Source organism: Thermobia domestica, chromosome 3 (assembly GCF_964235325.1).
Source record: "Thermobia domestica chromosome 3, izTheDome1.hap1.1, whole genome shotgun sequence".
Lineage (NCBI taxonomy): Eukaryota > Metazoa > Arthropoda > Insecta > Zygentoma > Lepismatidae > Thermobia > Thermobia domestica.
The window spans coordinates 37,415,753-37,434,432 of NC_137456.1; the positions used below are offsets into that span (position 1 = coordinate 37,415,753).

At 36.1% G+C, this 18,680-nt stretch overlaps 1 protein-coding gene across 1 annotated transcript in view; it reads left to right on the forward strand.

Annotated features, from left to right (window-relative positions):
* The first annotated feature begins 466 nt into the window (after positions 1-466).
* Positions 467-18,680, forward strand: part of Gabat (4-aminobutyrate aminotransferase) — a 61,328-nt gene continuing 43,114 nt past the window's right edge. Inside the window, exons 1-3 of the mRNA XM_081750645.1 lie at positions 467-616; positions 5,349-5,482; positions 17,556-17,723. Of these exons, the coding sequence (XP_081606771.1) occupies positions 541-616; positions 5,349-5,482; positions 17,556-17,723 (378 nt within the window). The 5' untranslated portion in view covers positions 467-540. The remainder of the gene's footprint in view (positions 617-5,348; positions 5,483-17,555; positions 17,724-18,680) is intronic.

Sequence of the window (18,680 nt, forward strand, 5' to 3'; positions counted from 1 at the left end):
AATTAGATATTACTAATCTGTAGGTAGAAGGTAACAGCACTCTAAATGCGCCAATAGAGAACATCCTATGAAGAAATTGGGAAGGAAAAATGTAGTCTATTTATTTTTATAGTCATTACACGTTGGGGCCCAGATACTAAATTTGCGTCATACATACAGCGACGCAAATACACTAGTTGTCGCCCGGGGCAAGAACTCGCCTTAGCGCCCCCTGACCAACCTAAAACGCTCCCGCAAATATTTGCCCAATTTTTCGACCTTCCAATCCGGCGCCCGGAGCGCAAGCTCCGTTTGCCCCCTCCTATTTACGTCACTGCATACATACATATATACAATAAATTGTGAGTAGTGAATTTACAACTGAGTCTTTACACAATGCTTTATTTTTTCTCCTCATTTGCAAATGATAATGATAGCACATTTCCTCCACCTGACTAAGAAACTCGAGTATTTAAAAAAAAAAAAAAAAATTATCAACTTGTACCTTTTGTCCTTGGGTTGGCAACATTACTTAGCAGACGATTTATTACACAGAGCAACATGGCGATAGTGGCCAGGGAGTGTGTTTCAAAGCTCGCCAAAATTTCTCCAAATTCTTCTCAGATTCTGAGATCTGGTATGTTTTAACATTTCTTATGTCTAGCATATTATTTATAAACACTGTTCTTTGTAATACGTAATTTGTATGCACATGACGTAAAAGTTGTAAACAAAGTTATTGCTGATGAGTGGATATATCTGACAGCTGTTCCGGCAAATGTGTCATAATCTGAAAATTTTTGTCCAGAAATATGTTGTTTAAAAGAAAAGGAAAGATTTTTTTTTTTTTTTTTCGGAATTTGCTTAGTTAAAATGTTTTAATTGTACGAGTTTAATGTATAATAGCTGTCTGCACAGTATTCGCAGCGGGGGTTAATTGTCCTTTCCTGGATTTTTGAAACCGATCTGGTTCTTTGAAATACATATCAAAACATATTAGATTTGGTTTCTCCTACTACAGTATTTAATATATTTACTGTAGTTAGTGGAGTTATGCAATGTAAGTCATCGCGAGTTCCGCCCGTGGAAAAATCATGCGGCCGTTTCTGGTTGTTTGAAATAATTTGCCTTACATGACAGCTCGTTTGCTGGAAACCTAAGATAAATCAAAACTATTACTGTATTATTATCCTTCCCTCAGATTTATAGTATAACATTTCTGAACTTTACGATCATCAAAAGTGCTTATTCCTTCGGTATATGACAATTATGCATACTGTCCTGTATTAAGAAGTCACCGTTAATTCCTGATACTCAGGAAATCGACTCCTAGTGCCTTGTAACTTGTATATGACAACGGCATTTATTCCGAAGTTGGGCGTCGGCTTTCCCCACGTTTTTTCGTTGTTATCTCCTTTGCACACTTTCTGCAATTTGTTATTAGATTCATTAAGCCGTGCTCTTCACAAACTTTTAAAGGATTTTGCTCGTTATCAACGTATTGCTTCACAAATGTTAAAACTATTAGTTCATTGCCCTTGTACATTCGCCATGTTGATAACATAAATGCTCATTTCTTTCCCACAATGCAACTGTTCGGTTACCTTGCGCCAAGTAGTTCCCTGCGCTCGCCGTATAGTCCCATGTTTATAACCGCTTATATATAACACATAAATAGATTTTTCGAGACTCTTATATATTATCAAGCACACAAACGACCAAATTATCCATATCTTTCCTGTCAATTTTAAAAATTTTGCTGGAAACGGACGACCAACTTTGGAACTTAACCCATAACGACAGTGCCAAAATCACGAACGAACCTATAATGGTCACTAAAAGTAAGAGCTTTTGTGCCGCAGAGTAGATTCAGATTATTAAGGCTTTAAAACGTACAAATTTTGGAGTCTCCCTTTGCAGACTGTTCTATTTTTTTTTTTTTTCTTTCTAATTTCCCCACTTCCATGTTGGTTGGCGCACACTCACTAAGTTTCGGTTAGGTTGGGTATCATAATCTCTAAATTTTTATCTTGGTTGTCTTGTACAGTATGATTTGTTTTCACACAAATTTAGACTTATGTTTCACTTAGAGACCCGCACGGGCAGGGCCGGGCTTGGGCGGGCCGACTCTGTTATCTCTATGGGCCGGGCTGGGCTTGGGCGGGCCGACACTATTACTTCTTTGGGCCGGGCCGGGCTTGGGCTGGGGCCGATCAGTTGCAATTCTTTAATAATTATTGACTTTCGTTAAACGATAATTGGAATAAAGCCAAACGTTGAAGAAGTGTGTCAGTGAAAAATGTTACAAAGAATGCAATAGCTATTTACAGTTTGTGTTGCTTAGCGGCTCCACTTTTACTATAGAGGATTGCAGGCATTATGCGGTAAATTGAGCTCTGACCTTGACCATCACTGAACTCAAAATATAACAAGAATGGGTGGGAATGTTTTGCCTATCGCTAAACAATATTGCCATCTTCACTTTATGCTAAAAATTAATTAAGTTAGATTTTTGTTAGAGGGAATGGAGTTTTTGTTCTCTCGATGACAGGCAAAGTTCTAGGAGGCAATGGTACCATTCGGGAGGCAAGCGTCAGGTTGTAAACCAGAGTTTAGAAAATGTTTCTGTGGTTAGGTCAAATTTAGTACTAAGTTTTGAGAAAGATTGGGGCTCGAGCTAATTTTTTAAAAAATTATCGGGCCGGGGTCGGGCCAAAAAACTTTTAAAATTTATCGAGCCGGGCTTGGGCCAAGAATTTTAAAAAAAACTTATCGGGCTCGGGCCGAAAATCTCCAAAACTTTTCGGGCCCAGGCTGGGCCGGGCCTAGGCATGTTCGGGCTGGATTGGGCTCGGGCCGAAAACTTCGGCCCGTACAGGTCTCTAGTTTCACTAGGTGAAATATCACACAGAAAAACTAATTATAGGTTCACATATTCTATTTGGTAGAACCATGTGCGGAAGTAAAATCAAATTTTGTCTTATCAGGAAATTCACTGTTACTAGTACAGAATGCGTTTCTGAAAGAAAGAGTTCTATTCCTTGGTGCAGAAGATAGCTTTATTATTTTGCATATAAATGCAGTGTGCCGTAAAACTACAGTGCAAACAGCACAAACCAACCTGTGCTAAATGACCACTAAAAACACAATTGTGTCTAACCAGTCAGGAAAGGGCAAAGTCGGATGGCTCGTGTGGTGCGTCCGTAGGGAGCAGGCGCATTAGCGACAGTGGGTGTACGTGTAAACGAGGATGTCGCTAAAACACTAGATGCTTTCAAGCGTTCCGACATTTAACACACTTTCTCCTCGATTTCAGTAACCCATGCTGCTCCACAATAGATAATAATAATGCGTAATTGCCAACATGTATCGTTATGAAAGTGAAGATGGAAATATCAAATTCATCTTTAAATGAGTAGAATTGAACTAATAGCCTTATTAGACCCTAATGTCTGACGTGAGTATGTGCCCACTGAAAATAGTACCAAGATGGCTTTTAACTTTTATAAATACAACATTATACTTCCTTTCTTTGTACGAATTAAACGAAAAACCTACCATTCACATTTTTTTTCAGTAAATTTAAAATATTTTCTCATAATTCTCGATCTTGTCTCCGGCTCTTCACCCAAACCAAGTTAGGGAAGATGGTAAATCTGCATGGAAGTACGTCCGTAGAAAGCAGGCGCGTCAGCGACGGTGAGTATGGGTGTAATTGAGAATAGTGGAAATTGATTGTATTCCTTATATTACTAGATGCCTTACCTGTCGGACAGCTTTATCGTTAAGGATCATGATTTAACACACTATTTTACAACTTTAGTGCATCATGGCTTCCTTCGAAACATACCCCTCGAATTACATTTTCTAGCATTATTACACATGACACTGATATTATCCCCATATATTTTAATTACTTATATGTTCTTCTTTCGAAATGATGTTAAAGATATATATATATATATATATATATATATATATATATATATATAATAATTTTAGAAATCTATGATTCCGCAAAATAGGATAGCACCCAATTATGAATAATGTGCAGCATGAAGTCTAAAGGACATATGATAAAAATTTAATTATGAGGTGTGTGGTGGGAGAGTTTACCAGTGTTTCTTCCAGGGATGCAAAGCTACCCAGAGAAGGACGCGCCTTCGAGTTCAGGTAAATTAAATTGCGATTACATGTGACTTCTGTTGGGAAGCCGAACGATGAAATTCTTCACATAAGGTGTTCTAAGATTAAGTGTATTTTTAGAAAATAATCTATGTATAGGTATGACAGAATTATTTTCCTCTATAGTTTTATTTAAAAGTTCGTATCAGATATATATCGGAAGAAACTCAAGGCTGTGCACAAAGAATATTTTGAGTTATAATTCATTCGTAGGGATTTTATATTTCTGGGCTTTCGTCATCTACGGCCATGTTAGGCCGTTTGAGGGACGACGTCCCTCGGCGAGCACATTATCCGGGGCAAGGGAAGAAAGAAAGGATTGGGGAAGGAAGGAAGCGGCCTGGGAATTATATGTTAGGTACCATCCTGGCATTTGCGTGGTGTGAATGAAGTTGACCTCATTCAGAATGGCTGGTCTGAAAAAGCTTTTTACACTTTTTCGACCGACCGGGAATCGAACCGTTCGCACCGTAGGCGAGAGCGTTAGTGACTATACTGTGCCGCAGGGCCACTAGAATTCATTCGTATTTTAAAAAGATCTGACACTGTGCGATACGAGACAAGCGGAAATTAATAATCTGTTGTATCTGTTTTGTGTATCCCTTCTTTTTACGCGGACATCCGTTTGAGTTTACCATAGGTATAGATAATCTTACCATAATTTCTGAACATTTTTAGTATTGGGTGGGAGTGGAGTGGTAGAAGTGGAAAAAAAGACTAAATTCCAGAAATTTCTGTGCTTATTTTCTTTACTTAAAATACATATTTTTATAATTGCCTAATTATTTTCTGATTAAAAATTTATTTTTCTAATGTAAATATTTTTCCAAGGAACACCTTATTACTCTTGATTTTTTTCCCTTGAAAAGTCCACACAAGACAACTTTGCAACCCAACCGTTTGACCAAACAGAGCGAAATTTTCCAGCCTTTCATTGACTAACCCGAAAATTTTGGACGCAAGCTTGAATTCCGGACGTATCGTAGGCGTAGCCATAGGTGATCTACTACTACGATAACATTGATGCTATTTGTAAAAAATTCATTGCTTTTTCGTGAGTCAATAATTTTTCGCTTTATCTCTAATTTATAATGGGTTAAAGTCTGTTGTAACCGAAATACCTGTCATTTTAGGGCATTTTGGTTAAGGTCTAGATTAGTACTATTTTGTAATTTTCTTCACAGTATTGGTTCACCGGTATGAAGGTTCAAGAGCTGCTTCGAGTTTCGTGTCCAACGAGCCATCAGAACCCCGACTGCAAACGGAAGTTCCTGGGCCAAGATCAAAACAGCTGCTGGCGGAATTGAGTGCTCTTCAGGTTTGTACTCTATGTGTATTTTGCAAAAGATAATTTTCCGATTTTAATACATACAGTTCACTGGAAAGTTCAAACGGTTCCTTCTATCTTGTCAGAATTTAACAAATTATTTAATCTTGGTTCCTTCCTTTTTTTAAAACCTACTCTCTCTACACAGCGCATCATTCACATATGAGTATGAATCTCCTTGATATTTCTCACATCTGTACATGTCCCTTTACAGACACAGGTGAAAGACGTCTTGATAAAAATCGGCAGGAATTACCATAAAGGAGATACTTTTTCGATTATTTTTTCAATATCTCGCACCTTTTGCTATATTTTGAGCCTACTTCCGGTTGGAAATGAAACTAAATGAAATCTAGATTACCGGTTAGGCTAAAGGAGACGGTGATTATGAGAAATGAATGAAATAGTGGAATGAAGAAAGTGGGGGAAACGGGAGAACCCCGAGAAAACCCACGAACACAGTGTTTGTCCACCACTAAGTCCACACGGCGCGGGCTGGGATCGAACCAGGGACCCCAAGCGCCGGAGGTGAACGCTCTACCACTGAGCCACCGCACCCCCTACTCCCAGTTGGAGTGTCTAATTCATATCTGGTCAATGTTTTCGTGCTTCTTGCATGCACTATATAATAAGCAAATACATTACACACACAATTAATTATAATGTCAGTGATATATATGATGTTTATTGGGCAAAACACCCCTAACAATAAAGATTCATCTTAGACTGGAGAAATGGTTATCCTTCGTTTTTTTATTATTATTTGATCATGAAACTAACGTCTTAGAGATATACTAATCCTGTATACAAATGTGTGGTGTTGGAATGTATAACTCGTAGGATATAATGCTTTACTTTTTTTTTAAATTTCAACACTTCCAGTGTACTTCTAAAAATTGTAATAAAGAAATAACGGCTATTTCTTAAAATATTCAATTAGAACTGAACAATTTACACAAAATTTGCAATCGATCAGTGAAAACGGCATCTTTCTAGAGCCTATGGTTCCCGACAAGTCACTGTCGAAAGGATTGGCTACAAACAAATGCTTATTATACAGTAACTTACAAATGCTTGTAATTCTTATTATTACAATGTTTACAAATTCTTGTTATAATTGAGTATAGCGACTTGTAGAACGTATAGCACACATTTCGGAAATGTACACAATACTCACCTTTATGTGTTCTCGTAGTGGTGATCAATTTACTTATGTATTCTTACCAATATTTCCGGCACAATATACGAATGGCCTTCATCTGGATATTCCGTAAGTTAGATTGAAAAGATTTTGAGTTATCCGTATTCTATGGTTTAGCATTTCAGTAGCAATAATTATATTATTTGACGTACAAATCGTTTATTGCTGCTGAAGTGGTAGATCCTGGAATATGAATAACCTAACATCTGCACAATTTAGCTTAGAAAACATCTTGATAAAGGGCATTCGTGCATTACGTTGGAGATATATAGGCTTTTTTGGTATTGCCAGATTTATGTACAGGAGTTACATTAGCTTTCTTTCACGAAAGTAGAAAGTCTTCTGAAAAACATGTGTTAAGTAGCCGTGATAATAGATATGCCAAAGATTCAGCAGTGTTTCTGAGGAGTATTGCGTACGTATTGTCCGGAGATAATGCTGTGCGAAGTAATATGAAACAGGACTTCGTCTGGTGTGGTAGAAATCTGTGAAAGGAGATCTGAGCAATCAGTCTTGACAGGGAGGAAAGGAGGTAGATGGGATGGGAGCGACAACGTACTGCTAAAGAATTTATTGAAAAACTCCGATCTACCATCACCAATTGCAATTCCGTCGTTATAAATAACCTCAGATAGAATGCAAACTGTTTTCTTTCTAGAGTTATCGTTGGCCTGAAGTGTCACGGGTTTCTTTTTATAGTTCGAAAAGTTCTGATGGGTATATTCACTGGGAAAATTCCTGCAAACTTTCCATGCACTTTGCTTATTTTTAAGTAATTGCTTAATCTTATCATCGAGCAAAGATGGAAATTTATCTGACTTGCTCATTTTTTCTCATAGGGACAAAATCTTTTACAATATTTTTGATAGTCCAGCCAATAGAGGAAAAAGGTAGACTTTTGTTGGGACTAATTAGTGAAAAGCTGAAATCTTGCCAGTTATTACATCATCATAAGGGGAGTATTTTCTTAAAGGTCCCCAACATTACATCATCATGAGAGGAGTATTTTCTTAAAGGTCCCCAACCCTAAACATGCAGATTTGCATACCTACATTGAAATGTCAATAACCTGATTACACCAGCTCGTATCGATATGATTTTTTGAAGTTAGCTTCTTCACATTACGTTCTTTAGATTATGTCTTTATGTGTTTTTAGCTAAAGTAAGTATATATGGCGCTATTAAAATAAATTGCTGAAAAAGTAGATTTTTCAATATAATGTTCAACATTTTTGTTATTATTACTAAAAACCTGATAACGCTGCAACAAAATGTTTCAAAGAACACTTTAAGCTTGTTTTATTAGCTTTAAAATGATATACTCATTAATAGGTTTATAGGAATGGGAACGATGTCCAGAGAGTTTCTACCAAATGACTGCAGGTGCGGGAAAGTCATCCTGCCGGGTTGGCTAGGAGCACGCCGTACCTTATCTTTGACACTCTACCTTCATGCGTCAGTTTCAGTGGGAGATTTATGAAGTTGTATGTTCTAAGTGATTTTGTACAGTCGAAGTGAGACGTACTTAATGAGTATCTAGTAGGTTATTTTTTTTCTCTAAGATTTTTGGTTTATAATTTGAAATGTAGGCATATATTAGTATGTTTTTAGTATTCTGATTTGTTATCTTTAACTAGAACGTAGTATTTTATTTACTTGCTCGTAGTCAATTTAGATTTTTATCTTTTAAACAATCTACAGGCAAGTTTACGTTAGGTTTAAGGTAAGCATTGAAATGTTTAATCACTACACGATTATTCACAGTCAATTTTAAAAATTGTATAAAATATGTTATGTAATATGCCTGGATAAAAGCCCAAATGTGTTTCATTTCAAAAACTAAACTTCAATTTAAAATAAATACATAACGCTTTATAACGTTTTGTAATTATACATTTTCGAGTAAACAATATTATATTTCTTTTTCTCAATATCACTTACCGTAATTAATAACAGAAAGTAAAAAGTAATGTTCCTAATTTTAAACTTGCATTTCCACTATCATTTTGATTAATGAAACTTAACTCAGTATATACATTGACAAGAGTCTAGTAATTTCATATTGTTTCAGGCTACCTAAGCAATATTAATATATAAAAAACAAAGAATAATTTTGATTTCCTTTGTGTAATTTGTTGAAATGAACCTAACATAGACACGGTACTTGTAAAAGTGGAGTACATGCTATTTGCGAAGCTGGTGTTCAAAGAAAAGGCGATGTACGTGAAAAGTTACGGAGAAAGAGTATTAAGAGAGTGTAAATTTTAAGAATACGATTAATGCAGGAAGGCAATGACCTTATTCCAGAAGGTCTTGACATCTTTATATCACAAGTTACAAAATACGTAACTTCAAGTGAATCTCAGAAAGGTGAAAATAAGTGTGTTGTTATAAATCGCTCCCTCGTATTTGCTGTGAGACCTAGATCGTTTCTGTCATCTATATAGGCAAGCCTTGCTTTAAACCTACATCGATTATACGGTTCAAAATACTTCATAAACATAGTTCATCAAGGGAGTGGGAGCATGTTATCATGAAGCCACAATCTACTTAACATCGATCATTAACGCTGGCTCCTCATCTATTCGTTCAAATGGATTTCTCCAACAAGTTTTTGATAATGTTAGTCTTGATAGCAAAGGTACTTTTCGTACTATGGGAGGGATTCATTGTGTCACGCCAGGTATCTGTGTCGAAACTCAAATAACAGTTAAGGGAATTCCAATTGAGTCTTTTATTAACACCGCAACTATTCGAGAGTACTTAGGATTTTTGGAGGGAAAGATTGAAATTTATCCCAAAATCCTTTTCTTTGTACATTATAAACACATGCGCATGGTATCAGTTAAAATCGTTTCATTCTAAAAAGAATGACGTATTAACCATGATACTTGGTGGAACACGCATTACATATAGTAGTATTTTGCAAGGTAGATTATATTTAGGCCAGAGTAGCCAGAGTTGCTCCAAAGGGCACCAAATTTCAAGAGGGATTTTTTGGAGGGAAAGTTCTCTATTTTCCCCGAATTTCCCTTTCCTCGTACATCATGCAAACGTGCACATAATACCATTTGAAAGCATGTTTTATTCTGAAGAGAATCACGTATAACCCATGATACTCGGACGAATAGTACTGAAATAGTAGCTACTTAACTGAAAGTAAACATTTTCCTCAAAAAATTCAAGAGTCTAAAATGGTTAGAGGGGGTAGAGCGGAATGCAAGAGGGGGAGGGGTGGGGACTTTTCAGAAAATACCCGTTATATTGTGATCTAACGTTCCTGAAAAATTCAGCTTGTTACTAATTAGTCCCGACATAAAACCTTTATTCACTGAACTATGAAGACATAAAAAGAAAAGGTCAGGCGTGTTATTTATCGAACCACTATCCAATAAGCTCCAAGGAAAGAGATCCAACATGCAACACATTTCGCCCCATGTAGCATGACGCCATTGGCGTGAGAGAGAGTTGTTTCTGCTTCCGGTTTGACAATTATTTTTCACTGAAAGAAGGAGATTCAATTGTGGTTCAGTATCCGGTTGGCGGAGAGAGAAAATAACAATTTTGATTATTTTCCTTTCTTGTATTGAACACTGGCGCAAATTCATGGGGGATGAGGAAGACATGTCCCCTCCAATCTTGGAATTTGGGGGACTGTCCATCCCAATAATCCGATTTGAAATGTGTTTTTTTGAGGAGAAATGTGATGATTTTTGTCCGATTGCCACAAAGGAAAGTGAAATGAAATTTATGGCCCCCAGAATGAGCCTCAAAAGTATCCGCCTCCCAATGTTGAAGACAACTCTACTCCCCTGATCCTCCATAGCATTGTTTTTCAATTTCACAAATATTTTAAACGTTGCTTAAAAAAATGAAAAAATATTGGAAGGATTTTACCCGTCCCTAGGGATGGGCGGAGGGAAAACCCAATGGGAGGGAAAATATATTTTGGGTTTAAATCCTGGTTTTTTCCCAAATCGTATTTTCCCACCCAAAAATGGGTTTTTAATAAACTTTTAAAATTATATCGTATATTTTTATACGATAGTGTAGTATTTTCGGTATTCTAGCAATAAAGCTCTTTACTTCGATTTTTTTTCAAGCCTGGAGGCAATGTAGAATACTTTACATATGCTTTCACGCATTCCTGCGTTGAGACATGGGGTGTAATGACGTCATAACTTGAAACAAAGGAAGTTTTGTTAGGCCTATTTTTATTATTTTTGGCGGGCTTACTTTTGCACCTAGCAGATTGAAATTTTGCACACGCACCCCGTAGTATTTTTCAGATCTCTTCGTTAACACAGGGAGGTCCAGAGAGGAAAAAAGGTTTTAAAAAATAGTATTTTCTAACATTTTTTTTTTTCGAGATTTTCCCGCCTCAGATACATGATAGAGGCATGTTAAAGGTACCGTTTGAAAGGATGTTTCATTTTAAAGAGAATGAGATACGAACAATGATCCTAGGATAAACAGGAATGTATCAGGAAATTTTTACCTGAGATTCTGGTTTATACGGGAATTTTGGGTATTGTGGAGATATTGTTAGCACATTGGTAAATATTATTTACCTTACTTTTCAAGGTAGAAGCCTGAAATTTTGTATACACATTCAGTATACACATTCAGTGACAACATAGGTCGAAATCAAAAATCCGATGTACCATCGAGGAATAATCACCGAAAAACGCTTCCTTCTAGACCGTTTGGCCGATCTCAAGAAAACTTAGCACGCTGATAGAGTATGTCGTGCTGAGTGACAACATAGGTCGAAATCAAAAATCCGATGTACCATCGAGGAATAATCACCGAAAAACGCTTGCATAGACTTAACATGGGGAAAAAGTTTTCACGCGATTTTTTTGTCAACAATTAAAAATGGCATTTATTATTGCATAATGGCCAGGAATGATTACGTAGTTTAAGCTCGCTCAGCTCATTTCATTGCAATCGGATACATCCGTTGCATTCCTAGTGTTAATTCTCTTACGTCATTTCGTGAAAGCCAAGGATATTATAAATAGAGAATCTGGCCATATGTATCTTCATCCTATTAAATAGTATTTTCTAACAATTTTTTTTCGAGATTTTCCCGCCTCAGATACATGATAGAGGCATGTTAAAGGTACCGTTTGAAAGGATGTTTCATTTTAAAGAGAATGAGATACGAACAATGATCCTAGGATAAACAGGAATGTATCAGGAAATTTTTACCTGAGATTCTGGTTTATACGGGAATTTTGGGTATTGTGGAGATATTGTTAGCACATTGGTAAATATTATTTACCTTACTTTTCAAGGTAGAAGCCTGAAATTTTGTATACACATTCAGTATACCACTTAGTATTTTTCAGTTGATTTTGGGATATGTGCGTTAACACAGGGGAAATCCAGAGGGGCGCAAACTTAGAAAAAAAGTACCTCAAACTTTCCCTCCTTGGGGACAAAATAGGCTCATGGGAGTGATACTGTTCGAAAGGCTATTCTATTCTGAAGAGAATGAGGTACAAAACATGATCCTATGATAAATATGGATGTCTCAGGAAATTTTTATACTGCATCCGGGTCATTTGGGGTCATTTGGAGCATTGTGGGGATGTTTTTAGCTCATTGTTAAATATTTTTCTCGCCCTTACTATTCAAGATAGAAGCTTAAAATTTTGTACATCCTTTAGTATTTTTAGTTGATTTTGGGATCTGTGTGTTAACACAGGGGGTCCAGAGGGGCTCAAAATTGAAAAAAAAATCAGAAAAACTCCTGATTTCTCTCAAAATTTCCCGCCTTAGGACATGATAGGGAAATGTGAATGATACCGTTTAAAAGGCTGTTGAAAGAATGATGTGCGAACCATGATCCCAGGATAAATAGGGATGATACTGTAGCTGCTTGACTGAAAGTCTATATTTACCTTTAAAAAAGGCATTCTGTATTAGGATTAATAACGCAAAAATACGTTATTTTTAGTTTATTGATTTTAATTTTCAGAATCTTTACTAGTGTAATCTATGTCAATTTTAGTCAGTTAACTTCTTTGAAATCTGGTGACACTGGAAACGTTCTTCACTTACGCAAGAGGTGAAAGTTCGACTGTGTAGTCAGTCATTTCTGTTTCTGATATTTGATAAACGCTTAGCTCTAAGAATGAGTACGGTGTAAAGGCGATATCTGGAAAGTGTACAGAGAAAGGAAATAAATCGGTGGAATGTAAATTCTGCAAAAGACCTACAAAGTTCCAAATGTGGAGAAAATGTCAACACACATATTAAAATGCTATACAGTAGGTGTCCACAAGATGTAAAGAGAAAGCTCCTCCAAACAAGCCGGAAGCGTACATCTCTATTTAGTAAACCTATTGAAAACCAAGGGACAAATACAAATTTCGTTTCATTTCATTTCGTCTTTATAATCATACATATTGCACGAATTCGTGCGTATGAATAAGATTCGTCAGGGTGTAAAAATATATAAACACACATAGTTCTAACATATACATATCGATTAAATTAAAGTACTAAGCTACGTCTACTATATAAAAGAAACACAAAAAATATATATTTTAAATACTACCAGTAATCAACTTGATTTACACACCTAGGAATTCATTCACGGAATAAAAGCAGTGCTGTAATAAGTAGGTTTTCAGTAATCTCTTAAATTCTCGTGTTTGTTCTGTCTTTCGAAGATATAGAGGCAGCTTATTATATAGTATGGTACCCATATACGGTGGGTTTCTTTCGTATAATTTTGTACAATGCTGTTGGCTGGGTATTTTATCCTTACGCTTGGTATCGTATTTATGGGTTGATGGTGCGTTAAATACCTTAATATTAGTTTTAACAAAGAGCAACATACGAAATACGTATAGCGAGAGTAAATGCAATATTTTAAGTTCCTTAAATATTGGCCTACACGAGTCGTTTATTTTGGCCCCAGCTATAGTTCTTAAAGCCCTCTTTTGAATAACGAACAACATATTACTTTTTTGGGAGTTTCTCCAGAAGATTATACCATATGAAAGTAAAAACTGAAAGATTCCGAAATACAAGTTACGAATTGTATCTATTTTTAAAACATTTTTGATCGATTGATTTTAATGCATAGAGCATTGTATTGAGCTTTTGTGCTAGTGAAAATATGTGTGCTTCCCAGGAAAGATGGTGGTTTAGCCAAAGTCCCAGAAATTTGATTGAGTTTGAATACATTATTTTTTGATTATTTAACATTATATCAGTTTCTAGGCAATGCTTGTTTTGAATGTGATGTACATTTAGTGCTATGGATTTGTCTATGTTTAATTTTAGTTTGTTTTGGGCAAACCAGTTTTCTAAACTACGGGTTATCTTGTCAATTTTATCACAGATAATGTCATGACTTGTACCTGTTATAGTTAGACTCGTGTTATCAGCGCACATAGTTATATTTGCTAATGTTATGTCATTTGGCAAATCATTTACATATAATAGAAATAATATGGGTCCTAATATCGATCCCTGAGGAACACCAGTAAAAATGCTTTTAAATTTAGATTTATGAGTTGCTGATTCAGCTGTGTTTGACATAAATGATAGTTCAACAGGTTGAGCACAATTTTGCAAATAAGATTTAATCCACGAGTTAACAACTGCTCTTAAACCGTAACTATTAAGTTTAGGCTACCAAATTTATGCCAATCGTTAAATTCTAGTACATTGTCAGTGTGCAGTTCGAGTGAAACTGCATCACCACAGTTAATTGAATTAGATGTGCAGCAAAGACAACCTCCAACCATAGCTCTGTGGGAAGCTCAAGAGAGAGGGAAGTAAAAGAGCATGAGATTCCTTCTTTTATGGACAGTATGGTTGAAGGAGAAACGGTAAGCGCATATTTTGTCCGTAAGAAAAAGTTTTCAGAATCAAAGTTTACGGAAAGGTAAAGAAATCTACTCCATCTTTTACATATTACTGACATCAGGTGTAAGTGTATTTTGCTTAAAAATACATGTAACGTGAAAAATGTGATTTAGTGATACTTTGCTCCTCTTACATTAAAAAATATATAATTCTTACCGTTTTATACCTGTGGTAGATCAGTTTTTTGATCCTTGCAAAAATTTTCATCATAATCGGCTTTTCACTAGCTATGCACCTCTAACCAAACAAGCTAACCTAATTCCCGTAATTGAAAGTCCAGCTGAGATTTATTTTTCTAATATGGAAAAAAATAATATATTTATATTAACAAAGTGTTTGGGTTCTTTTGATGTTTCTTACTAAAATCAAAGTAATGTTAATTGACCTAGAGAGAAGTTATTGCAGTACGGGCCAGCCAACCACTACTTTCCTAGTCTGACCCGAATTTAATGATACTTGTGGTAAAAGATCCGTAGCTAGACCTCACAATCATTATGTATTATTCATTAAGCAACTTTATGATACAATGGACTTCATCAGTCAATACACAATTACAAACTTTACAAATAATATGCTATTATTAGCATATTTGGTGTTCTCTTATTTCACACAAAAATCATTTGAAGGGTACACGAAAGAAAAAGCTCATTGCAATTTTTGCGAAAAAGCCGATATGGACACCACATGTTGGTGCTAGTTTGTACTTCTAAATGCACTACGAATATTGTGGAAAAACGTTAATCGTGTACAAAAACTTACGAAAGAAAAAGAAGCAATACATGGAAAGAAAGGACCGATCAACATTTTCAATTGCTTCTCCTGAAAGAAATGTAAAATGTTGATTAGCCCCTTCTTTTCGTGTACCCTTCATTTGGCTTTTAAGTTATTTTGAGTGATACTCTGTTACTCTGTTAGTTTAAATTACTCTGTTAGTTTGACTCGGACATGGGGGGACGTCCATAGGCTACTATTTTTGTTTCGTGTGTTGTATTTATGAGTACTTTCGAAGCATCGTAACTCCTGAGAAATATTTCTTAATTTTCATAAAATAGTAAAATTTGTGAGAACTGTATTATTATATTGCGAAAGAACATGCAATTTTCTCCATGTCTAGAGAGATAGCTACACTTATAAACATGAAAAAACCCTCATATTTTCCCAAAATGGGTAAAAAAAACCGGGTTTAAACCCAGGGAAAAAACAAAAAATATTTTCCTGGTTTTTTGCCCATCACTACCCGTACCCCCCTAGTGTTGAAGACAGATTTGCGCCGCTGGTATTGAATATGTAATGCGGTTATAACCACAGCGTGAATAAAAGTGTCAATGAACCAGGAATGTTGAGCACATTTTGTAAGGCCTGATGTGAGTGTAAGTCACTCTATAGACAACTTAAAATCACCTTAAAAAATTGTGTCGCCGTTGGGAATTGCTGCTAAATCAGAATCACAACAGGGTTCTAGGGCAGATAGGGGACGGTAGAAATCTCCTTTAAGCACTTTCTTTGATTTAGTTACATCCACTTAAACCCAAATTATTTCACAGTCACTTTGAAGATCTGTTCTTTATCTGGTTTGAAACATGTTGTTTATACACACAACAACTTTACCCCGTTGGGGCTCTTAGTCTTGTCTGTAAATGTCGATCTGTTTCGTATATGGGGAGATCATAATCTAATATCATGTCATTTAACCAAATTTCACAGAAAATTATACCATCATACTGCTGAAGCTCATCTAAATGAATAGTACAGTGAATTATTTCATTTTTGATTGACTTCAGATTTTAATAGTAGATGAACAAGTTGGAAAACAGTGGCAAATAGCTTAGATTTATCTGTCCCCATTCAGAATCATAAGAAGAAGTAGATGGAGCCACCTGTTGTGAGGCTTGACTCATGACCTTTGCGTTGATCTTCCTTGTGAGTTCTATGTCGCCATTAGAAACCCAGGTGAGAATCAAGTGCTTTAAATAAGTAGAAGGGCAGTTCGAAAAAAAAAAAAAAAAAAACGCCGTTAGAGTTATCGATGACATACACTCGCAGATATGGAAGTTTTATTTTACACATTAGAAAAGGTCAACATTACATTGCTTTTCAACTTATTCACCATTGAAATTTGAGACTCTTGTCAAAACGTTTCACGAGGTTTGAAATTCCCTCTTGAAAATAAATAAATAAATAATTGAATAAAGCCACCCGCTAGCGGTATTGTGAAGCGCATTGTAATTGTCAAAGTAGTGCGACGCAAGCCACTGTTTCATATGCCTGAAGAAGTGGTAGTCGCTTGGCGCTAAATCCGGGCTGTAAGGAGGATGATCAGAAACATCCCAGTGGAACTGCTTCAGAAGTTTTTGAGTACGTCCAGTGCTGTGCGGGTGATCATGATCGTGAACCTAGACTACACCGGAAGTCAGCATGTCCCGACGCTTGTTCTGGATGACTCGTCTTATTGTAACGTTTCGCAATAGACTCCTGAGTATCACACACACTTCACATTTGGCGTGTTTTCTATTGGAGCGTTCATTTTTAATTGTTATAGTGGACTACTGAACTGCAACACAACCTTCTCCTTCCACTTTTTACTATCTACTGAACTACTGCACACAGCGTCACAGAACAGATGTCTCTCTTCCCGGTCATTTTTCGCACATGAGCAGAGACTTTTTTCCCCGAATTGCCGTCGTATTTCTCTCAGACCACAAAAAACACATCTCTAACAGTAAAAGATACGTTCAGTATCTTCAGATTACCTTTAGATAACTCATGATATGACCAAACCTTCAACGAAGTAACAAAAGCAGGTGTAGAAACCCAAGTATAAAGGTAATAGAAGAGAATATAATGATCACTCCCCTAACTTTAAAACAAAAGAAAAAATAGCTACCCAAAGACGTGATGATATGTTAAACCAAAGTAGTTGTTGTTATTATTATTATGATTATTATTATTAATTTGTGTGTTTTGTTTTAATAGCAAGCTGGTACGGTTCAGTTTTTCGCCGATTACGATAAATCTTTGGGAAACTACATAGTCGATGTGGACGGAAATGTTCTTCTTGATGTATATACGCAAATATCATCTGTCCCACTGGGCTACAATCATCCAGCTATGCTCACTGCTTTAGCTGATCCTCACAATGTGGTAAGTTTCAGTATTTCTTATTTTTTAACATCTAATGCTAAGTCAGCTGTTATTTTGAAATTACATTTTTTTAAGAGACGAAAGTCACTATTAGTTTGGATTTTGCAAGCAGTTATTACCTGTGAGTGGATGTATTAAGATATTCCTTAATTTTATTAAGTTTTGAGTTAATATTCTTTAGAATTTGAGTGTAAGACTAAAATAATGCAATATCTTAATATTGTAAACGCTGATAAATTAGAGTACGCTGATAGAATAGAATATTTTTATTGTCATTAAGTCTGTATAGTGACAATCATCATCATCATCATAGTTGTTCTACCATTATTGGCAACTCACTTGCTGCAACTGAGAAGCTTGCATGCTCCACGGTCTTCCGCTAATCTCTTCGTCTTCACGTACGATATCTCTGTTTTGCTGTCGTCCATTAATTGTAGTCTTCTTGGTCCTCTCCTTCTCTTTCTTACCACCATACTCCCTAGCACGTCCCTCCTCATACAGTTCCTTCTTACAAATGTCCCAACGAGTTTCTTTTCCTTCTTTTCTTCCTCACTATTTCTAACATTCTCTCATTTCTTTTCCGCTTGACCGAACTAATTCTTTCCATTCTTCTTCGCACCCATATTTCGAAAGCTTCCGGTCGTTTCTTATCCTTTTTTGTGTGATATCCATGTTTCTGACCCATACAGCACAATACTCCACACGAAGCATTTTATAAGCCTTTTTCTCAACTATTTATGCAAGGTTCCACAAAATAGTAGTTTCTTCCTCTTAAAGGCTTCTTTCGCCATTCCTATTTTTACTTTTATTTCACGTTTACACTTCATATCATCACTAATAATACTACCCAGGTATCCAAAAGTAGTCACCTGTTCCAATAACCATGGCTTTTGTCTTTCTAACATTTACTATTTTCATCCCATATTCTTCACAGCCCTTAGACAACGTCAAATGAAG